General features: G+C 34.4%; 1 protein-coding gene across 1 annotated transcript; it reads right to left on the bottom strand.

Annotated features, from left to right (window-relative positions):
• Nucleotides 1-1,669: 1,669 nt before the first annotated feature.
• LOC132559913 (nose resistant to fluoxetine protein 6-like) lies at nt 1,670-24,980 on the bottom strand. Its single transcript, XM_060224543.1, has 15 exons — nt 24,536-24,980; nt 21,681-21,838; nt 20,563-20,650; nt 15,331-15,424; nt 14,400-14,647; nt 12,001-12,174; nt 11,420-11,516; nt 10,718-10,810; nt 9,811-9,976; nt 7,932-8,011; nt 7,100-7,219; nt 4,149-4,272; nt 3,129-3,315; nt 2,051-2,193; nt 1,670-1,795 (listed from the first exon to the last, which is right to left on the bottom strand). Exons 1-15 carry the CDS (start codon nt 24,978-24,980, stop codon nt 1,670-1,672), a joined length of 2,343 nt encoding a protein of 780 aa, XP_060080526.1.
• Between the last annotated feature and the right edge of the window lie 1,008 nt (nt 24,981-25,988).

A 25,988-nucleotide genomic window follows, 5' to 3' on the forward strand; every position in this document is an offset into this window, starting at 1 on the left:
CTCTCTTAAGTTTAATTATCAGCTAATTCTGCAAATATCTAAGGATGCAATAACAGACCAAGAACAATAGGTCTTTTCACCAGTAGGTAAAAAACCCTAATAAACATATCATAGTGAATCTTCAAAATGATTTTAGAATCAAAATGTTCTAAGTGATGTTGCACTATCATTAGCTATGATTTGTTTAATGATATTAACTTACTAACTCAGACGCTGTATTGTATTTTATTAATGTGTATAAACCATTTCACTGTTTTGTCATACTTGAGCGGTAATAGAATCATTGATTGATCCAGCATCACTGAAATTGAGTAATCATATTATTACATTGATCACTTTCAAGGGAACGTATTTCAAATTTTACGTGCAGTTTTTACATTATCATGTATTTTTGATGGCTGACGTGTAGTCTGATAGCTTTTCATTTCGTTTCAGCTAATTTTGCTTCATTATGTCATAAGCAAATAACTACCAGTCTATGATTCAGATTTATGTCTATAAGAATGATGATTTTGACATTGTGACCTTTGACCTCTGAACATGAAAAACAGTTGAGAGCTTACCCTTCTTGTACAGTCTGTGTAAAAGTAAGGAAGAATGTCCGAGTGTTATCAACCACACACAAGTGAAGATATTTTGTATAAACCAGTTTTCCATTTACAATAGCGTATAGTAACAGTGACTTAACCTCTGACCTCAAAACTCACTTCAACGCAAGCACTTTGTTCAAAGAAGTATGAGTTAAAATTACATTGCAACTGGCCATGGAGAACTTGAGATGCTGTTAATAAAGCGAATAGGGAAAGGGACGTACAAACATATTATAAAAGTACAATATGATAATTATAGGGCACCCGCATTCACAGCGCGTGCCCGAAATTAAGTAATGTCAGGAATATGCTTCTACATGTCGGAATAATGAGCAATTTTACAAGTTAAAGCCGGTACAAACCTTACCTGTATTCGGTTTAAAATGTAGAATATTTCACATAAAAGATGGAACAAGTTTATAGGAATAAGCTGAGAAAACATCTGAGAAATAAAATAAATATTTGGATATAGTAAAAATGTTATCGCATATCAGCAAAATTTGAAAACTCCGTATCTGGAACAAATGAAGACTTACCATTGAGGATGTTGGGTATATGTTCTGAGTGTTATATGTCCTACATGTATAGCAAGATGCACAACATTCGAATTCCGAATGTTATTTGTTGTGAAGTCGCCACATTTAAATTCTAAAAGTGTCTCGTATGTCTTACTGCATAATATTCGAGTTCTGAATATTGAATGTTGTGTATGTATTTCCTAGTGCGAATCATTCAAACTCTGAATGTTCCTCGCAGTGAAAAATAAAAAACGAATCACAAGTGAAATCCTTTCAGCTTTATTTTCTAAAAAAAATATTACTATCATGGAAAAAAATTCGTTCTACGAAGTTAACACTAGCTATACAATGACAATTTACAAACAATACATTTTTTTGTCTTTTTAATATCAATTAATGAAGAAGTTAACTGCTTTATTTATTCCTAGAAATAATATAATCTATTCGCTTTCTGAAATATATATAGAAAATTTATATATATACTCTACAAACTCAAGATCTTTACGATTTCTTCATTCCTTTTAAATGAAACTTTTTACTTTAGTGACAAAACTAAAAATTTCATTTTTTCTTTTCACCTCGCCGAAAGATAGCCTTTTCTAGCCCCATCATGGGGGACTCGAAGGCAAGAGACACGACAAAGGCAACAGCGTAGGATGTCACGAGATGACCAAGGAAAAGGTAGATCTGGTTAAGTATAAACACAAAATATATATATAGTGTTGTAAACATATAGATAAATACATATCAAGTGATGTGTCAGCAAAAAATCATACTTAAATATATATCTCTATTAGTTTTGCCAAGTATGACATTAGAAAAATGCATGTCATTGTCAAAACATTTGATTCATTTAAATGTAATTTGAATACGTATTTTTGTCTTATTTCAAACTTTCACGAAGTAGCCTGATTGAGGTAAGATCAAACAGTTTTTACTTACCATAACAAAATCAGTTGCATACACAGTCTGTTTCAGGGATCTCATGTACACAAATATAACGATCGGATGGACGAGGTAAGCACAGTACGACAGCCGCCCGAGAGGGATGAATGGACTCCAGGACAAGATGGTGTTAATAAATCCTAGAAGGATAAATAAGTTTGGCCAAAACAATGTCAAGTGTTAAGGAAGATTTTTAATGTTGGTAACGTCAATAGAATACAAGTACTTATAACACAACCAGCAGAATATTAAAATGTGATGTTTCGATGACTACACGGTCACTTTCATCTTATAACACAACCAGCAGAATATTAAAATGTGATGTTTCGATGACTACACGGTCACTTTCATCTTATAACACAACCAGTAGAATATTAAGATGTGATGTTTCGATGACTACACGGTCACTTTCATCTTATAACACAACCAGCAGAATATTAAAATGTGATGTTTCGATGACTACACGATCACTTTCATCAGACAAATGACCAACATGAAGCATATTTGCACGGATGTATGGAGTGGAGATGGTGCAGGAAAGTCACAATCGTCATAGACTTTGGGGAATATGAAAACCAGGTCATGACCAAGAAAACATGCCTAAAACACAACTCTACTCAAAAGTTCGAAAAGTGTCTTATCAACACTAAGTCAGGAAATTGAGACGACATAGATCCTCAAAAAGGGAACCTGTTAAGGCCATGGTGGACTATACTGGTTCCATCTCGATTCACTGTCTTCATTTCACTAGCATCAGGTCAAAAATTCAACACAACCACGGTATTTATAAAAAAAAAAGACACACACTTTACGTTTCTTTTCAAAATCAGTAAATATGAGGAATTTTCATTTTTTTTAGGTTGTTCAGTCGCCTTTTAGGTTTCAACAAAAAAAAACCTGACTTTAGTTTTGGAGGATGGGATACTTTATAAGCAGTCGATTTGTGATACCGTATCTTATTCTAATTTGTATTGAAAGAGCAACTCATTTGATACAATTTTCACTTGCACACACTGTTTTGTTCTAACTCCAAGAATAGGTCATCTAGTATCCACCATTCGTTGAACCAACTTACCACCATTTCCGGTTACGCATGCGAAGATGACCCACGACACACATACCCCCCACAACGGTTTGTGAACGGCGTTGTAAAGGGCGGCAACATCAACACTCATCCAGTTCCCGTTAGCCTCCTCATAGATACCATAAGTAACCAGACAACCAATTATCGTCATCACAATCCATATTGCTATATTCACTGGCTGAAAGATAAAAAATAAATCAAGTGTTTATCTAGAAAAAAAGTGATCAATATCACATTGCAATGATTCCCGTGTTGTACATTATTTATTCAGTAAAAGAGTGAAAAAAATCGTATTGAAATGAGTTCGTTAAGTCAATGGTTAATGATTTTTTCAATTCTATACCACAGTTATTAGAAATAAACAAATGATTCCGAGTTTCTTGAGTGACTAATTCTAAAGTCTTATTCACTCCCTTTTGATATTACAGGTGACAGACTCAATCTGTGTATTTAAATCCTTCTGGTTTCCCCGTAACTTGCACGAAACGTGTTAATGTATTTGAATTGTAGGATAGTTCATAGTATGGACGTGGTGTACTTAAGGGGTCATCCCATATTTGAAAACGATAAAATCCATGGAATTATCGGGATGATATCCTCTGAAGAGTCCTAAAAGCAGTTATAAGAAAGTTAAATCAATACTGTAGTACATCTAGGTGTGAATTGAAAGGTTGTATTATATACTTATGTGTCTTTTGGACAGACTGTTCCATCTGTGGTGAAAACAACCGGTATGTTTACACCGATATACCCAAAGAAGGGTTTTTAAGTTCATAATCACCAATGACATCAAATTAGTACTGTAAACGAATGGCCAGTTTTTGCAATAGTATCAAGTGATTTACTTTATAATTACACATATTTTGACTTTTTAAACATATTGCACGAAATGTGTTTGATTTTTTTTGGTGTACTTTCTATTAATTATTGTGAAACTTATAAATGGTATCATGTTTTAACTGTCGGATTTCGGGATATATTCCGTCGGTGGCTAAACCTTTTTGGACGTACCGGCGCGATTTTGTATTTGCCTTTGGTCCTGTACAGGATGTAGCCGGTGATTAAGCCGACGAGATAGGGTCCCATTCGACAGTAAGGTTTGATGTAATAATTGTTGAAATAATCATCGCTGTGTCTACAAAATACAAATTATATATATATATATATATACATCAAGGTCACAGTTCCTACACTACAATGTTATGATCGCAGTTATTACACTACAATGTTAGGGTCACAGTTCCTACACTACAATGTTATGATCGCAGTTATTACACTACAATGTTAGGGTCAAAGTTACTACACTACAATGTTAGGGTCAAAGTTATTACACTACAATGTTAGGGTCAAAGTTACTACACTACAATGTTAGGGTCAAAGTTATTACACTACAATGTTAGGGTCAAAGTTATTACACTACAATGTTAGGGTCACAGTTACTACACTACAATGTTAGGGTCACAGTTACTACACTACAATGTTAGGGTCGCAGTTACTACACTACAATGTTAGGGTCAAAGTTGCTACACTACAATGTTAGGGGCACAGTTACTTCACTACAATGTTAGGGTCACAGTTACTACACTACAATGATAGGGTCACAGTTATTACACCACAATGTTAGGGTCAAAGTTACTACACTACAATGTTAGGGTCACAGTTATTACACTACAATGTTAGGGTCACAGTTATTACACTAGAATGTTAGGGTCACAGTTACTACACTACAATGTTAGGGTCACAGTTACTACACTACAATGTTAGGGTCACAGTTACTACACTACAATGTTAGGGTCACAGTTACTACACTACAATGTTAGGGTCACAGTTATTACACCACAATGTTAGGGTCACAGTCATTACACTACAAAGTTAGGGTCACAGTTATTACACTACAATGTTAGGGTCAAAGTAACTACACTACAATGTTAGGGTCACAGTTACTACACTACAATGTTAGGGTCACAGTTACTACACTACAATGTTAGGGTCACAGTTACTACACTACAATGTTAGGGTCAAAGTTACTACACTGGAATGTTAGGGTCAAAGTTACAACACTACAATGTTAGGGTCACAGTTATTACACCACAATGTTAGGGTCACAGTCATTACACTACAATGTTAGGGTCACAGTTATTACACCACAATGTTAGGGTCACAGTCATTACACTACAAAGTTAGGGTCACAGTTATTACACTACAATGTTAGGGTCAAAGTAACTACACTACAATGTTAGGGTCACAGTTACTGCACTACAATGTTAGGGTCACAGTTACTACACTACAATGTTAGGGTCACAGTTACTACACTACAATGTTAGGGTCAAAGTTACTACACTGGAATGTTAGGGTCAAAGTTACAACACTACAATGTTAGGGTCACAGTTATTACACCACAATGTTAGGGTCACAGTCATTACACTACAATGTTAGGGTCACAGTTATTACACCACAATGTTAGGGTCACAGTCATTACACTACAAAGTTAGGGTCACAGTTATTACACTACAATGTTAGGGTCAAAGTAACTACACTACAATGTTAGGGTCACAGCTACTACACTACAATGTTAGGGTCAAAGTTACTACACTGGAATGTTAGGGTCAAAGTTACAACACTACAATGTTAGGGTCACAGTTATTACACCACAATGTTAGGGTCACAGTTATTACACCACAATGTTAGGGTCACAGTCATTACACTACAAAGTTAGGGTCACAGTTATTACACTACAATGTTAGGGTCAAAGTAACTACACTACAATGTTAGGGTCACAGCTACTACACTACAATGTTAGGGCCAAAGTTACAAAACTACAATGTTAGGATAGCAGTATATAGTTACTATGCTATAATGTTAGGATCAGTTACCAAGAACAATGTACAAATAACTACATCAAATAAACCTATAATGTACAGCCAAAAGTAACCACATCAAATAAACCTTTAATGTACGGTCACCAGTAACCACATCAAATAAACCTTTAATGTACGGTCACCAGTAACCACATCAAATAAACCTTTAATGTACGGTCACCAGTAACCACATCAAATAAACCTATAATGTACAGCCAAAAGTAACCACATCAAATAAACCTGTAATGTACGGTCACAAGTAACCACATCAAATAAACCTATAATGTACAGCCAAAAGTAACCACATCAAATAAACCTATAATGTACGGTCACAAGTAACCACATCAAATAAACCTATAATGTACAGCCAAAAGTAACCACATCAAATAAACCTATAATGTACGGTCACAAGTAACCACATCAAATAAACCTGTAATGTACGGTCACAAGTAACCACATCAAATAAACCTATAATGTACGGTCACAAGTAACCACATCAAATAAACCTGTAATGTACGGTCACAAGTAACCACATCAAATAAACCAGTAATGTACGGTCACAAGTGACCACATCAAATAAACCTATAATTTACGGTCACAAGTAACCACATCAAATAAACCTTTAATGTACGGTCACAAGTAACCACACCAAATAAACCTTTGATGAACGGTCATAAGTAACCACATCAAATAAACCTTTATTATACGGTCACCAGTTACCACATCAAATAAACCTTTAATGTACGGTCACAAGTAACCATATCAAATAAATCTTTAATGTACGGTCACAAGTAACCACATCAAATAAACCTGTAATGTACGGCCACAAGTAACCACATCAAATAAACCTTTAATGTACGGTCACAAGTAACCACACCAAATAAACCTTTGATGTACGGTCACAAGTAACCACATCAAATAAACCTTTATTATACGGTCACCAGTAACCACATCAAATAAACCTTTAATGTACGGTCACAAGTAACCACATCAAATAAACCTTTAATGTACGGTCACCAGTAACCACACCAAATAAAGCATTGATTTAGAAATCATCTGAAGTAACTCAAGTGTAAAAATTGAAGGTAAATAAGAATAACTCACGGATTATGTACGGTTGAATATTGTGTAGAAGGAAGTTCAAAGTGTTTTGACACTATTCCACTCACTATGGTTGTTCCCAACAGAAAAATAGCGACAATGACACTTCCGATCTTCTTAGAGCTTAGAAATAACATGACATAAAGTTAGATTTCTATTCAAAATAAATAGTTTGTCAAGCTAGATTAATTGGTTACATTCACTTAGTAATGTTACACAGAGGAATTAACACGAGATGATTTTTTGTATTTGTTCTTCATGTAATGGCTTCAATATATCTTGTTATAATCTGCTTTAAAATCTTTTCCTCAAAATTTCCTAAATTGTAATCAAACAGATTTCCCTTCTCATTATTACACACAGACAATTACACGTATGTCTCAATAACTAACAAACTTTACATATCCTTCGCAGTATCACCCATAGACGGTTACATGTTAATCTCAATAGCTAACAGACTTCACATATCCCTCTCAGTATCACCCATAGACGGTTACATGTTAATCTCAATAACTAACAGACTTCACATATCCCTCTCAGTATCACCCATAGACGGTTACATGTTAATCTCAATAACTAACAGACTTAACATATCCCTCTCAGTATCACCCATAGACGGTTACATGTTAATCTCAATAACTAACAGACTTAACATATCCCTCTCAGTATCACCCATAGACGGTTACATGTTAATCTCAATAACTAACAGACTTAACATATCTCTTCTCGGTATCACCTATAGACGGTTACATGTTAATCTCAATAGCTAACAGACTTAACATATCCCTTCTCAGAACTCATAGACAATCACTTCTAAATCAACTTTGATACTTACAAATATAACGGGACGAGTATAAGTGGACTCGCGACGTAAAACTGCATATCATTAGCGAGATACCAAGACCAGCCGAAGCACTGTTACCACAAAACAGTAAAAGTTAGATGCTATTACTCTAGGTATATATTTTCACCATTTTTTTATTTTGAATTCTAATTTTCAGTGCTTGTAGTATGCTGACGCAAATTCTGCCTGTCGTTGTCGATTTGAATGCATTCTTTAGGTAGTATTGCAAACTCAGAGACTTCAGCTGACCATAGAAGGAATACTCGCGCTGCTAGACATTTAGGCTTTATTGATAAATTCCAGTTTTATACGACTTTTGGAAATCGTTACATGCTGCATCTGTATTATTCCCTGTGAGATATAACTTTATAGTTATCAATTAAAAGTGATTCCTTCAATACTTTCCGTTTAAACATCTCATATATGTTTCATGAGTATTACAGAAAGTAAATAGAAAAATTGTGTCATAGTGTTGTATATAATTACATATAAGACGAGCAAAATCTGTGCAAAAAACTGCAAGAAATATTAACATGAATGTTTTACATCCGATCTCCTGATATTCCTATTTCTACCTCCTGACAACTAATATTTCTAACTTCTGACAGCTGATATTTCCATCTCCTGATAGCTGATATTTCCAACTCCTAACAGCTGATATTTCTAACCCCTGACAACTAATATTTCTAACTTCTGACAGTTAATATTTCCAACTCCTGACAGTTAATATTTCTATTAATTTCAGATACGAATAAAAACTATTTTTTGTAATTTTAATGGAAGTTATTACCGTCCCTTTTATGAATTACCTCTTAACAATGCAAATATGTGACATCTCAATATCCTGACCAATCTTCTAAGTTCGTACATTTGTTACATATGCTTCCATAATGTTTTTCTATTTATTTAAATCTAACTTCATTTGTTGATTACTGGAGAAAATTAACGGAGGCCTGGCCCCACTTGTATAAAATATTTCAATTTCAGATTTCCTCAAGCCCAGATTTTCCTCAGCTAATATCTCCTTGAAAATATCTTGTATAAAATTCTGCAAGGAATTTCAGGAAATCCTAGCCGATGCCTTCCTCCTGTTCCTTGAGAAAATTTTATACAAGCCGTTTTTGAGGAGATATCAGCTTAGGAAAATCTCGACTTGAGGAAATCTCAAGTTGAGATGTTTTATACAGGTGGGGCCTGGTCTGCTATTTGGTCCAATAAAATTGTTGAAACGATTCAACGATTGAACATCAGGTATAATTAAAAATATATAATATATAATTTTTTAAAAAAAATTTCACAATGTGGATTTTTAAATCTCACAAAAATCTCTCAATAGCATGTGGCCATTTGAATTAAACAGAGATGTAGTTAAAGGACGGAAATACCCTCTCCAGCAACCGCACAATGAGTAACTGCCAATTGCTTATGATAGTGTACAGGATTAAAACATAACGAACAAAACTTTACAAAAGCTGTAACACATATCTCATTATTGGGGATAGTCATGATGACTGGAAAAGTGGTTTTGATATCTCTCTGATATGAAGAGCTAGTATGATTCAGGCAAAATCAGAATCGTTCCCTTAGGCTTATTTGTTCACAGTCCCACAGTCACTATATCAGTTTATTACTGGTAAAATTAAACACACTGCGATTCGTGTACGAGTAACTAGCCCTAACATACAGCTGATCTGACACCTAAGTGATATATATGTACACAGTAATTTTTATATGAGTTTTCAGCACATGAATGATAGTTTGGACTTTAATGAGTTGGTCTTAATTACGATGCAATCTTAATTTTACAGTGGCCTTAAAGAGAAGTTTTTATTGTATATATATTTCCTTTTGTTGTATTAATGAGTTTCACCGTTTTATCCGTCTTCACAAAATTGTTGACGTAGAGAAGGTTAGTCCACCATGATTCCTTACAGTAGTCGGTTTCCAGACCAGTGGGTGACCACTCTGGGCCGTCACCAAGGTAACGGAAAACCACGATGTCTAACATCATCACCAGCATGTAAGGAGGCGTCAGTCTGGTAAGCAATGTATCATATAAATAATAATGATAATATTACTAATTGCATACATATTCGTTGTTTAAGTTAATTATAATAATTCAGTGTAAAACATTTGGGATCTATCTGTACTCAACTTTTTCCCATAAGGTTTAGCATCAAATTAAGTATAGTATATTTTATATGATTTTACAAAAATGTAGATACATTATCTGGTACTGAAACAAGAAATACTTTACATGTATACAGTTTTGGTAACTACAAAATTCCGTAAAAGTCACAACTATATAACAGTAGTATGTTTTAATCTTAACAAATATTGAGTTTGTATTGTGGCATGATCACACTGAGTTGATCTCTACATCCTACACATATATAAATATAATGACAACATATTTCCATAACTTCAAGAAATCATTTGTACAAACATAAATATATATCATAAAAGGCAGATTTTGATTTCATTTTTAATCATTCGTCTGGACATAAAGTTTCCGGTTTTAGTGAAATATAAGTTACAATTCAAATTATTCCGCATTATATCGTTTTGGAACATCGATATATATCCTATACCGAAATTATAACGAAGCTTATGTTTCTTCGATATGAATATTATACCTGAAACCTGAAAAATCCTTGCTTACGCCTTATTTTATCACTGGTCTGCAGAATATAGAGAACCTGTATATCTTACCTCCAAAACATGTGGAACATGAACCAGTTACTACGACCTCATTCTATATGTCTAATAGGACTTACCTCCAGAACCTGTGGAAGTAGAACATGAACCAGTTAATACGACCTCTCTCCCTCTTCATCTCCTTCATGAACACGTAGCTCAACAACAGGCCGCTGAAACGAAACACGTTTTTCTTTATTACATAGAGCCTTTAGGATTTTAATTTCTACTGAAAATATCATTGTGTTAACTGAATTTCGTACTGTGTGTTACATATATATGGATTAATCTGTTATATGGAGATTTCATAAGAAAAGTAATAAATATGTGTTTGATGCTCGTTAGTTTGCCTGATGGTGGCGTTGTTGTATACCTTGTTCTCATTTGAGAACGTGACATTACTTACTAAAATTGATCAAGGTTTATATTGCCAGTGTCGTCGATACAGCAAAATACACTTACCCTTCATTCTGGAGTATCACTTCATTTATACATTCAGGATTAACACGTTATATGTACTGTACATATGTAGCCACATGTCGTCCATTCATTTAGAATAATGCGTTATCTAAATGTTAAGAGTTTTAACCCGAAAGGCAAAACAATTAATGAAATTCTTATCATTCGGAAATTGTCAATCAGGTCAATGAGATTTATGCAAGAACGATTATGTAAAATATCTTATCAATAAATTCCTTATCCAGAGCCGACCAACCAACAAACATTATCCTACTGTACCTTCAGTTATCAAAAGACAATGAAATTGGTGCGAAGTAGCTTACCTCATTGTGAAGAATGTGTCCACAGAGAGCAAACCGTTCGTAATAGCCATGAAACTTCTCCTTTTAATCATTTTTGCTCCAAATGGAAAGGCATTCACTGAAAACACGACAAACGAAATCAATTAAACCATGCTTCATTCACATGTAAACGTATTTCATTGGACAACGGTATTCACTTTGCTAGCTGACAAAACGTCGTGTTGTCTGCTCGCGATCATGTCGCTACCATGCGAAACTTCTTTTCAAAGTTGGTAAAAAATATTCACACACAATTTTTGCAAACCGACAGACGCGTGAATGAGGAATCGAAATCGGTACAAGTTAGCAATTTAAGGACGCATGAAATATCAAGGACACAAGCAGATGTTTCAGCGAAGTGTTTTAGGGAATTTCCTCAGAGAATTGGATGGTATCTTGGTTTTTCTCAGATATTTTCCCACAGTAGTGTCAACAGGCTAGATTCGCAAGTTCTAGTTTGGCACCAAAAGCATTTCAGCAAAGCAATATATTGATTCATACTAGAAAAATGTTTAAATAAATCAGTCTTTCTACAAATGACAGGTGACTATATCGGAACTTACATAGGCTTCCCTGCATGAGACTGAATATGTAGGTATGTCCCAAAATAACCCACGACATGCTCAGGAATCGGATACCATTGATGGCTCCCATCGTTCCTCCTGTCTGTTCCGCACTCAACAATTTCCGTCCATTCGTCCATACCGAAAACGACAGGAGCATTTTGGAGAGCACGCCTGTTCGATAAATTTATCAAATAAACAGTGAAAAGAAGAAAAGAAGTTAAAACGATTTCTATGAAGGTTCAAATTAAAAGAGAATATTCTTTTATAATAAATAGTATATAAATTCATTTGGAAACGAGATTTATAAGTAAATGAATGAAATTTGACAGTGTCCAATGTCAGGTTTTCCGACAATGTTCATGTGCACGAGCATTCTCCTAAAGAAAAAGTGACAGAGTACACAGACAAAGTCAAAAGTGGTCGTGTACACAGCCACTTTTGCAAAAGTGGCAGAGTAATCAGACATTTTTACAAAAGTGGTCGAGTACTCAGACATTTTTTACATAAGTGGTCGAGTACTAAGACATTTTTACAAAAGTGGTAGAGTACACAGACAAAGTCAAAAGTGGTCGAGTACTCAGACATTTTTACATACGTGGTCTAGTACATAGAGCATGTCCTGATGCAGAACACAAACCAAAGAGTTGCATGTCTTTGGGGTTTTTATGTGAAATACAGGATTTTAGTTTAAATGGCAATGACAGTTTCCCCTAATTATCATGACAAAATTTTGTTTAATAATTACGTACAAGGCAGATAGTCATATGATCATGAAGTCCTTAAAACAAAGGTGTGTAGAGAGAATGGACAGGGCTGATATGTTGATATAGCAATAGGTAGGTACAGAGATTAGATACAGAGGTAGGTTGATAGAGAAATAGGTAGATACATAGATAGATAGAGAGGTTTATAGAGAAATAGGTAGATACAGAGATATATAGAGAGGTAGGTTTATAGAGAAATAGGTAGATACAGAGATAGATAGAGAGGTAGGTTTATAGAGAAATAGGTAGATACAGAGATAGATAGAGAGGTAGGTTTATAGAGAAATAGGTAGATACAGAGATAGATAGAGAGGTAGGTTTATAGAGAAATAGGTAGATACAGAGATAGATAGATAGAGAGGTAGGTTTATAGAGAAATAGGTAGATACAGAGATAGATAGAGAGGTAGGTTTATAGAGAAATAGGTAGATACAGAGATAGATAGAGATGTTTATAGAGAAATAGGTAGATACAGAGATAGATAGAGAGGTAGGTTTATAGAGAAATAGGTAGATACAGAGATAGATAGAGATATTTATAGAGAAATAGGTAGATACAGAGATAGATAGAGAGGTAGGTTTATAGAGAAATAGGTAGATACAGAGATAGAAAGGTAGGTTGATGGAGAAATAGGTCGATACAGAGATAGGTAGATATAACAATCTGTAGATACAGAGACAGGTATATATAACAACATGTAGATACAGAGACAGGTAGATCTAACAACATGTAGATACAGAGATAGGTAGATATAACAACATGTAGATACAGAGATAGGTAGATATAACAACATGTAGATACAGAGACAGGCAGATCAAACAACATGTAGATACAGAGATAGGTAGATATAACAACATGTAGATACAGAGACAGGCAGATATAACAACATGTAGATACAGAGCACAGATATAACAACATGTAGATACAGAGATAGGTAGATATAACAACATGTAGATACAGAGATAGGTAGATATAACAACATGTAGATACAGAGATAGGCAGATATAACAACATGTAGATACAGATACAGAGATAGGTAGATATAACAACATGTAGATACAGAGATAGGTAGATATAACAATATGTAGACACAGAGATAGGTAGATATAACAACATGTAGATACAGAGACAGGCAGATATAACAACATGTAGATACAGAGACAGGTAGATATAACAACATGTAGATACAGAGATAGGTAGATATAACAACATGTAGATACAGAGACAGGTAGATATAACAACATGTAGATACAGAGACAGGTAGATATAACAACATGTAGATACAGAGACAGGTAGATATAACAACATGTAGATACAGAGACAGGTAGATATAACAACATGTAGATACAGAGATAGGTAGATATAACAACATGTAGATACAGAGACAGGCAGATATAACAACATGTAGATACAGAGACAGGCAGATTTAACAACATGTAGATACAGAGATAGGTAGATATAACAACATGTAGATACAGAGATAGGTAGATATAACAACATGTAGATACAAAGATAGGTTGATTTGGTGTTATTAATCTCTAAACGTCCTTTATAATCAAGGGAAGATTAATTGATATATGTTTGCCACATGTACAAACATTATCATCGTTGATGAATATTGGTTATGGATACCTGTATATCTGGGTGTAACTGTTGGCTTGTAATTCATTGTTTGAATGACTGAAGGTGTGTTGGTTATGTCTACTTTCACAGCCTCGATGTTTTTATCTTCACCAGTTTCGTGGTTAGGATAAGACGTAGTTTCACATTTTGCCTGGTCATTTGATATTTTACTTGTTTTCTTTCGTGCTGGACCAACGACGAACACGTCGAAGAGCGTTGCCAGTGTCATAAGAGCGAGGAATGCACCACAGACACATCTAAAATTCAACCATATTTCAAAATAAAATCTATCACACTTTTTCAGTTTGACTCAAAACAAAACCCTACGTCATCAGCCATTTCGTTGATGATTGAACACTATTCGCTCGTAAGACCTGGTATTTTGTATTCTTGTTTTCACCTGCGTTACCATAACGTTTCCAATTACCTACAATCACATTTATCATTTCCATTCTGAAATATTGATAAAAATAGCTTCAAAAGTCGACAATGTACTACAAAGGACACCGTATTACACGAAAATCATATATATATATATATATATATATATATATATAATTTTTTTGCAATTAATTGACATATAGACAAAGAAAATAAATTCTCCGTTCCTGGATTTGGCAAACAAAATATAAACAGTCACTGCAATAGCTGTCTGTGCAGATGTACACAAATCTGCAATCGCTGTATCCGCCGATTGTGAAGGGACACGTCACATTTCAAAGCACGTACGCACGCGTGCCTCTATTGCATGGGTGGGTGTGTAATTCAAGCGAACTTAAGAGTATTGCCTGAGACCAGAGAAAATATGTGTATAATAGTGTCGTTTGATAAAATATATATATTGTTCTATGATGATAATGTTATAATACACTAATTTATGCTTATATCCTGTAAATTGTAGATTTTTGTATCCTGTGATACCCTATAATAAAGAGCTTACATTGTTATTGTTGTTCTGAGGTCGTACTCTGGTTCCGTCTGACACCAGGCATAGTCCACTGTAAGTTTCGGGGTAACCGGTATGTAGGCTAGAACTGTAACACAAGATATGTTACTGATTACAATATATCAACGCTCACAAAACAGTATTGGAGAATGAGATTAAGCAAATACAGTGAAAGTGGTGCACATTTTCACAGATTCATCAAACACTAAAGTAAAATCGAAATTCATTAGTAGTCGTGATTTTCGTCCTCTGTTTCATATGCTCAAGGTACCTAATTTTTCTGTTTTCGTTTTTGTAGATAAATGAATGAATAAATGTGCTCTACTTTTCACGTGAAGCTTTTCAATTTTTTTAATTCTAGATTATGATACTTTACATGTACATTGTATCTATAGATATAACTGGACTCAATGATACCTCTAAATCTATATTTAATATTGAATCAATGATACCAACTATTGCCCTGTGTCAGAAGCACTGCATGAAGTTTGAAGTGGATCGGCTTAAGGAAACTGAAGTTAATTGCGAAAGAACTAATTTTCTATTTACAGTAAAAATGACCTTGACCTTTGACCTTCGGACCTGAAAAGCAATCTCAAGCAATTACTTTTGGCGAGGAACCAATGTCCGAAGTGTGAGCTTGGTAGGAAATTGTCGAGTAACGACTGGGAAGTACCGAACAGTAATGAGCTGTGACATACGCAGTCAACATCTCGACGTTGACCTCTGGAAATCTAGACTTTATTTACGATAGAAAAGTACAGAGAATACACAGTAAAGGTAAACAAAATACCACATTTATCATTTATATACAGTTAGACCTCATTATCTCGAAGTCGGCAGTGGGAAAAGTTAATATTATCCGAGTACTCAATTTAAGTGTGTTCGATTGTTTATTATGAAATTAGGCCGGAACCAACGAAACACTTCGAATTAAACGGGGTCTTCGAGTTGTACGAGTTCGAGATAACGAGGTTCGGCTGTGTACATTTAAATACACAGATTTTATAACTTCAGAATTTTTATTACATATCTACAACTAATTATGTTTTGGCAACAGCCAATGATAATTAGATCCCCGGTACAACTGAAGGTAAACGATGACTAGGTTTGAACCAATAGTACGTTGTCTTTTATTACTGACGGCAAAATTTTGACTTTATGAAACCAATTTGCAAAACCCGGTAAAGTTTTCTTAAATGAATTGATATGCAAATATACTTCTCTTAAAATACATTTAATATGTATCAGAAAGATGTCATCCATATGATTGATTAATTCATATTAAAATATTAGACATTAATGAAAAGATAAGCTAAAGTACCAGTTCATGTCAAACAAGATAGATTTGGGGTACAAGAAACGATAAGGAGTAAAAACGAATCAAGCGATCACGTGATGCTGTCGTGTATATTGTAAAATAGCTGTAAATGTATGCGAATAAACATATTTTAGTCGTCAAGCTAGAAATAATGTTAAGTGGCGAAGTGGGATTCGTTATCTACAGAGTCAACTTGACCTGTCAATCAGGTCGGGGTCGAAGACACAGATTCTTGGCATGATTTCACAACTATATTGAAAATTATCGAAAGTAAGATTATAGACCATCGGACACTAGAATCAACAAGAACGGGATCATTTCATATGATTTTTTTTACAATTTTTTTCTTAAAATGTAAAGATTCCTAATAAATTTGGATGATGAAATCATGTCAATAATTAGCACTATTGACGTAATACCACTGCTGTCCATCCTTTGTCAATATCGGACGGTTAATGTGGTATTCGAGGCAGCATCAAGTTGAATTGTTTTCATATATCTTGTAGTTCTTATCAAAGAGGGTTGATATTGGAATTAAAACCGTTTTGATAACATGTCTGTTAGGGTTCAACGGCCTTGTACCAGCCAGGTCGTATATCTAAGTGACAACAAAATGAAATAGTAAAGTTAGATAAGGAAGGATATGAAAGACATATTTTAAGCGTTGTAGATTGACAGCAGATCTGTTTAATAGCCTTGTTTCTATTTACAATTATCACAAGCGGTTACCTGTTTAACTGGGGTCATAAATGTAGGTTACAATAACCCATTTAGATATACATAAGTCACGGTCTCACGTTATGTTACTGCTGCACTAAAGCTTTATCACGTTTTGGCAAATTCGAACAATTTTACATATAAAACCTCGCATTATCTATACTTGTGATATAAACAAATAAAAGAAATTTCAAATTAACTAAGTCATCCTTAGCACATTTCTTTCAGTGCGCAAAAAGCCACTGAAATATCATTATCATTATACTATGTTCACGGTTTGAAGAATTATATTGACCATTGAACATAAGACAAACTATTAATATACTTGTTGGATATTTAAAGGATTACAAGTGAGACACCAATGTATTTTTGTAAAAATTTCAACGGAAAAAAATTTTCTATTTATACCTGTAACACAAAATCTTTATAGATATCTGTAACACTAAATCTTTATTGATATCTGTAACACTAAATCTGTATTGATATCTGTAACACTAAATATTTATTGATATCTGTAACACTAAATATTTATAGATACCTGTAACACTAAATCTTTATAGATATCTGTAACACTAAATATTAATAGATATCTGTAACACTAAATCTTTATTGATATCTGTAACACTAAATCTGTATTGATATCTGTAACACTAAATCTATTTTGATACCTGTAACACTAAATCTGAACTGATATCTGTAACACTAAATCTTTATAGATACCTGTAACACTAAATCATTATAGATATCTGTAACACTAAATCTTTATTGATACCTATAACACTAAATCACTAAATATTTATTGATATTGTAACACTAAATCTTTATAGATATCTGTTACACTAAATCTTTATAGATACCTGTAACACTAAATCTGTATTGATATCTGTAACACTAAATCTTTATTGATATCTGATATCTGTAACACTAAATCTTTATATTGATATCTGTAACACTAAATCTGTATTGATATCTGTAACACTAAATCTGTGTTGATATCTGTAACACCAAATCATTATTGATATCTGTAACACTAAATCTTTATAGATATCTGTAACACTAAATCTGTATTGATATCTGTAACACTAAATCTGTATTGATATCTGTAACACCAAATCATTATAGATATCTGTAACACTAAATCTTTATTAATATCTGTAACACTAAATCTGTATTGAAATCTGTAACACTAAATCTGTATTGATATCTGTAACACTAAATATTTATTGATATCTGTAACACTAAATATTTATTGATATCTGTAACACTAAATCTTTATAGATACCTGTAACACTAAATCTTTATAGATATCTGTAACACTAAATCTATTTATTGATACCTGTAACACTAAATATTTATTGATATCTGTAACACTAAATCTTTATTAATTCTGAAACACCAAATCATTATTGATATCTGTAACACTAAATCTGTATTGATATCTGTAACACTAAATATTTATTGATATCTGTAACACTAAATCTTTAATTAGTTCTGAGACACTAAATCTTTATAGATATCTGTAACACTAAATCCGTATTGATATCTGTAACACTAAATCTGTATTGATATCTGTAACACTAAATCTGTATTGATATCTGTAACACTAAATCTGTATTGATATCTGTAACACTAAATCTTTATTGATATCTGTAACACTAAATATTAATAGATACCTGTAACACTAAATCTTTATTAATTCTGAAACACCAAATCATTATTGATATCTGTAACACTAAATCTTTATTGATATCTGTAACACTAAATATTTATAGATATCTGTAACACTAAATCTTTATTGATATCTGTAACACTAAATCTGTATTGATATCTGTAACACTAAATCTGTATTGATATCTGTAACACTAAATCTGTGTTGATATCTGTAACACTAAATCATTATTGATATCTGTAACACTAAATCTTTATAGATATCTGTAACACTAAATCTGATATTGATATCTGTAACACTAAATCTTTATAGATATCTGTAACACTAAATCTGTATTGATACCTGTAACACTAAATCTTTATAGATATCTGTAACACTAAATCTGTATTGATATCTGTAACACTAAATCTGTATTGATATCTGTAACACTAAAACTTTATAGATACCTGTAACACTAAATCTGTATTGATATCTGTAACACTAAATCTTTATTGATATCTGTAACACTAAATCTGTATTGATATCTGTAACACTAAATCTGTATTGATACCTGTAACACTAAATCTTTATTGATATCTGTAACACTAAATCTGTATTGATATCTGTAACACTAAATCTTTATAGATATCTGTAACACTAAATCTTTATAGATATCTGTAACACTAAATCCGTATTGATATCTGTAACACTAAATCTGTATTGATATCTGTAACACTAAATCTGTAATGATATCTGTAACACTAAATCTTTATAGATATCTGTAACACTAAATCTGTATTGATACCTGTAACACTAAATCGAGTTACTATCTCGAAATTTCGAGTTAAAATAAAACACAACGTGGCCGGAATACGCTTCCGTAGTATATCTTGTAAGTATTATAATTTTGTACTGTATCTCTTTGTCTGTTTGTTCTTTAGTCGTCTTGTGATATATTCTAAATTGCCGGTTTTTCTTTGTTTCTGTACCGTATTTGTCCTGTATTGTGTTCTGTTTTTTGTTGTTCCTTTCTTTGTCGTTGTACCGTACCTGTATTGTGTTTGTTTTTGCTGTTCCTGTTTTTGTCTTTGTTTCTGTACCGTATTTGTCCTGTATTTCGTTCTGTGTTTTGCTGTTCCTGTCTCTGCTTCTGTACCGTATTTGTCCTGTATTGTGTTCTGTTTTTTGCTGTTCCTTTCTTTGCCGTTGTACCGTACCTGTATTGTGTTTGTTTTTTGCTATTCCTGTCTTTGTATCTGTACCGTATTTGTCCTTTATTGTGTTCTGTTTTTTGTTGTTCCTGTCTCTGTTTCTGTACCGTATTTGTCCTGTATTTTGTTTTGTGTTTTGCTGTTCCTGTCTTTGTTTCTGTACCGTATTTGTCCTGTATTTTGTTCTGTGTTTTGCTGTTCCTATCTCTGTTTCTGTACCGTATTTGTCCTGTATTTTGTTCTGTTTTAGTTGTTTCTGTCTTTGTTTCTGTACCGTTGTTGTCTTGTATTTACTGTAAGAAAGATATACAAAAGTATTAAAAACTCACACGCATTGGCAATGAGGCTAGGGTCTCCTCCTGTACAGACTGACGGCAGGCATACCCTCATAATAAGTTCCACATCTCCAGTTGGACCCTAAAAAAAGCAAGTTCAGTAGTCAAAATCCTTTATTTGGAAATGAAACTGATTTTTGGTACATCTTTGCATCATTATGATAATGTGTTATTTTTTCTCTTATTTCTATCCGTGCAATAATGGTATGTTTAGGGCAATACACCAAAGTTCGCTGTTTTTGTATTACACACCCAACCACGCAATAGAGGCACGCGCGCCTACGCGCGTAGAAATGCGACGTATCCCTTCCCAATTGACGTCATCGCCTGATACATTGTACGCACATTTTGTACAAATAATTAAGTTTCTTTGCCAGATCTAGGTACTATGTCAATGTCGATTTATTGCATAATGGAAAAAAAATAAAATGGATTTTCGTGTAATATGGCGTCTTTTTAGTAAATTGCCGACGTTTGAAGCTATTTTAGAATAAAAATTAGAGAAAAATATTCATTCATATGTCGAGAATAAGGATAGAATATTTCACTCTCGATGTCACAAACTTGGCAAAAACCTCGACACCTCGACATATCGAAGTGTCTTATATTACAGGGCTTTGTACTGGTGTGCCATGTTGACTTAGTTGTGAAAGATTATTTATTGTTAATGACTCATATAAATGTCTAGAAGTGGCTTCTCATTGGATACAACGGTACAGACTGCTGGTGATTGCTTGGCACAAGGCGAAGTTGCATCGTCAATGAGCGAAAGTGAGATAGGCGACTGATTTTAAAAATCTCTTTTGAGCGGGGTAGGTGGTGGGGGGAGGGGGAAGGGGTGACAATAAAGAGTGTTTAGAATTCCAATGGGAGACGCAGGTAGTACGGATGGTTTGCGATAGGGGTTCGACTTCGGTGTGGATATCAAAATGTTCTACTTGTGACAGTCTTGATAACTTTGAAATGCGTCCGGCCGATCTTTCGTGAGGTTGGATTTACCGGCAGTAGATTTTAGAATGTGTTGTCTGAGATTGAAAGAAATTTTATGTGAACTTCTCGGTAAGGAAGCAAATGTTAACCATACATTATCAACATTATAGAAGTATTCATACCGTGATAGGCGTGTGAATATAAGCGCCGCAATAGTTGGTTTCAAATGCAATGTCTCCATTGACTTCAGCAACGATGTCCATACACTCGTCATACATCCCGTACCATTTAATGTTTCCTTGTGTTATTCCTGAGTGAGGTTTCCCCCAGGAGTCTAGCACTGGAAAAAATACAGATATTTTTTATCTCACTTTTGCATTCAATGCATTCATTTTAGTTAAGTCAGTCTTTTCAATATCTTTAACAAATCCCTGCTACAAATCCCTGTTGCAAGCTAGTGCACATGTGAGCTGTGTGATGTCTGAGTGAATATGATATGCTATGAATGTAATCAATACCATATATTGCTGAAAATTCTGAATAAAAATAAAATTTTAAAAAATCCCAGCTACTAGAACTTGTGCAAGTCTAATGGGTTGCGTGAAAAATTGTCCAGCATTTTAAATTACAGGATGGCCAAACAGTATTATTCAGGCAAAATACGATTTAACGCCACATTAAAAAATACTTATTAAATCATTGAATAACTATACATAATTCAATCATTATATTAAATAAATAAATTTTCATTAGTGAATTTTGTCAATATTTAAGAAACGATAAAAAATTTCTGACAGATAAGCGGGATACCAATGTCTATATCGAGATCTACGGTCGTCTCCCGCTTTGACTCGAAAATTGTCATGGAGTGTGTATTGTCACCTTTCTCAGCAGCCTTAGTATCCATGACATCAAGAACGTAGTCGAGATGCATTCTGTATCAAATCTCTTAGCGGACTCTCTTGGACATGATGGAAATTTGAAGTTAAAAAAGTAAATTGTAGCAGACGTCAACATCTGTGATTTCTCAACATTGAAAACAAATATGTTCTGCTTAAAGTTACCATAATGTCATATTTTTGTTTATTCAATAATATTCAAATCCATTATCTTTATCATTGTATTGGCAACGCTTTAAATTACGAGTCAATTTTCCCTCTGTGGTTCTTCGAAAAAGAGCGGGCATGACATAGCCGGCCAAGAGGTTAGAGCTATATTAGCAACAGGGAGTATCCATAAGTAATTTTTACGGACTTCCAAAACATTTTTAAAATATCAGATCCTCTCCCTCATCATCTCTGTTCCAAACCGGTCTTCTTGCTGCGATGCGCATAGTCACATTTGTAGTGTTAGTTTAATTCTATAATTAGGACAAGGAGATCGTCTTTAAAATTATTGTTTAAGAACTGATTTGATGGTATAGACGGACCCTCTCTACCATATTTCTCTATCCCAAACCACTATTTCGTCTCTACTCACTTTCCTATCTTTTCTTGTCCGCTGAAAGGCCGAAGGGCCGTAATATTGGACATAAAACCCTTAAAGAAATAAACAAATAGGAATCATACAGCGACGGGGATTTTGTTTTTGTTTTTGCATGTAACATGTACTTTCTATAATTAGAATATAAGAAAGTTCTCGAATACTACATTTTATTTCGGAATAAAACATATAATTATTTATCTCTACCATAGAATGACTTTGGCGGTAAAAAGTATGCATTTTAACGTAAATTGAAAAAAAAGTTCTTCGAAAATAATTTCCTCTGTGGTACATTATGGTGTTATTCACTAAGGTCACACATATTCATTTACTGGTACAAGAAAAATGGACATATTAAGGACACCTATTCATGTATCTTGGTAACGCAATATCAATCAGCAGTGTGTCTAACTTCGTTATCTACTTCTCCAATACCAGTGTTATGATATAGCACAACAGATAAACCACAGATATTTCGAAATAACAACATAAAGGTTAATGTACTGACTCAGTCTCAATAACCACGGTTAAGTAAACAAACCTGAACCAAACACTCAGTATGAACACACCAGTGAAGCATATCACTTGATATGTCGACCACGTATCAGTATAAACACAGTAGTGAAGCATATCACTTAATATGTAGTATAAACACACTAGTGAAGTCTCAGTATAAACACACACACCAGTGAAGCATATAAACACACTTGAAGATATGTAAACACACCAGTGAAGCATATCACTTGATATGTCGACCACGTCTCCGTATAAACACACCAGTGAAGCATATCACTTGATATGTCGACATTGTCGCAGTATAAACACACCAGTGAAGCATATCACTTAATATGTCGACCACGTCTCAGTATAAACACACCAGTGAAGCATATTACTTAATATGCCGACCACGTCTCAGTATAAACACACCAGTGAAGCATATCACTTGATATGTCGACATTGTCGCAGTATAAACACACCAGAGAAGCCTATCACTAACTATGTCAACATCGTCTCAATGTAAACACACCAGTGGAGATTATTTCTTAATATGTTTTAGTGTAATGCTCCGGACAAAATCGATGCATGAAAATTAACAAAGGGCAATAACTCTCCTTGTTGAGATCGATCTACCTATGAAGTTTCATGTTAATAACTCTTATAGTTTTATGTTAAGTTCCGGACAAAATTATGACGGACGGATTGTGACACGGACATCCGGCGAGACGGGGAGTGTAATAGGCGATTGGATGGACGGACGGCTACAAATCACATGGTGTAAAAGAAAGTACCCAGGTTAGTCTTCAGGTACAAATTACCAGTGAGAGACTGATGATTAAGTGGGGTGTTCTTTCAATCTTACCAGGATTCCTGTGATTTTTATCATTTCAGATTTTTATAATTGTATAAATTATGTTTATTTGATGTAGAAGGAACGATTTTCAAAATCAAGTCATTTTGATTGGTCTTTGCAGTGGTGAAACATCTGACATTTTGGACATCAAGTTATACATTTGTTCATCTTAAACAAATATAAACACTTGTTTAATTAACTTACTGTTTAAAGCCCACTGCTTTCCGGCTAGTAGCTGTGAACCAAACGTTCCCATGGCAACGTTACACGCTGGACTTAGATATTTGTAATAGCCCTGACTCACATTGTAGCTAGACGCTAAAGATTGTCCCACTGCTTGCAAGTTTTTGGTAAGCTGCGAAGCTCCTGTGGCTTGTGATGCTGATGGAATCGACACATTTAAGTCCTTGAGTAGCTTCAGAACGTCTTGTACTGTTGGCGTGGGAAAGAGAGAAACAAGGTTAGAAAGCTGTGAAAAACCTTGTGATGTAGATATATTACTGTTAAGTAGTGTCTCTATCCCCTTTTCAAACAAAGACAAATAATTCTGATTCTGTTGTTTGGGTTTTGCTGTTGTTGTGACATCGCCATTAATATCAGGAACACAGACTAGCGCCAGGAAGACGCTCACTACCAGTAGTTTCCTCATGGCCGTGCCATTCAGGTAGTGAGCAGACGAAACTTTTTTGTGTGTATAACTATGATGGCGGTTCGTTGTTATCTACCTACCTAAAGTAGCAGGTAGAACGGGTCAGTCCACCCAAATATGGTTATCAATACTAAACATTATGTGTACGTTTATTTGTTCTTACGTCATATCTGAACTTACGATCAATATCATTGCCATCAATGTAACTGCGATCAAGGTAATTATGATCAGTGTAACTATGGTTTAAGTAGTTATGATCAGTGTAACTATGGTTTAGGTAATTATGATCAGTGTAACTATGATTTAGGTAGTTATGATCAGTGTAACTATGGTTTAAGTAGTTATGATCAGTGTAACTATGGTTTAGGTAATTATGATCAGTGTAACTATTTTTAAGGTAATTATGATCAGTGTAACTATGATTCAGGTAATTGCGATCAAGTTAAGGACGATCAAGGTCAGAACGATCAATGTAAGTAAGGTATGTCCTACGTTTGTGACTGACCTGTGTATGTCCTACGTTTGTGACTGACCTGTGTATGACCTACTGTCGGGACTGACCTGGGTATGTCTTACTGTCGAGACTGACCTGGGCATGTCCCACTGTCGGGACTGAACTAGGTATGTCTTACTGTCGAGACTGACCTGGGCATTTCCCACTGTCGGGACTGAACTAGGTATGACCTACTGTCGGGACTGACCTGCGTATGTCTTACTGTCGAGACTGACCTGGGCATGTCCCACTGTCGGGACTGACCTTGGTATGACCTACTGTCGGGACTGACCTGGGTATATTCTGCTGTCGGGACAAAGTTTGGTATGTCCTACTTTTGTGACTGGCCTAGGTATGTCCTACTGTCGGGAATAACCTGGGCATGTCCTACTGTAGGTACTGACCTTGGTATGACCTACTGTCTGGACTGACCTGGGTATGACCTTCTGTCGGGACTGACCTGGGTATGTCCTACTGTAGGGACTGACCTGGGTATGTCCTACTCTCGGGACTGA

The sequence above is a fragment of the Ylistrum balloti genome, unplaced genomic scaffold, assembly GCF_031769215.1.
Source record: "Ylistrum balloti isolate Yb309-2 unplaced genomic scaffold, AGI_CSIRO_Ybal_v1 Utg370992, whole genome shotgun sequence".
Lineage (NCBI taxonomy): Eukaryota > Metazoa > Mollusca > Bivalvia > Pectinida > Pectinidae > Ylistrum > Ylistrum balloti.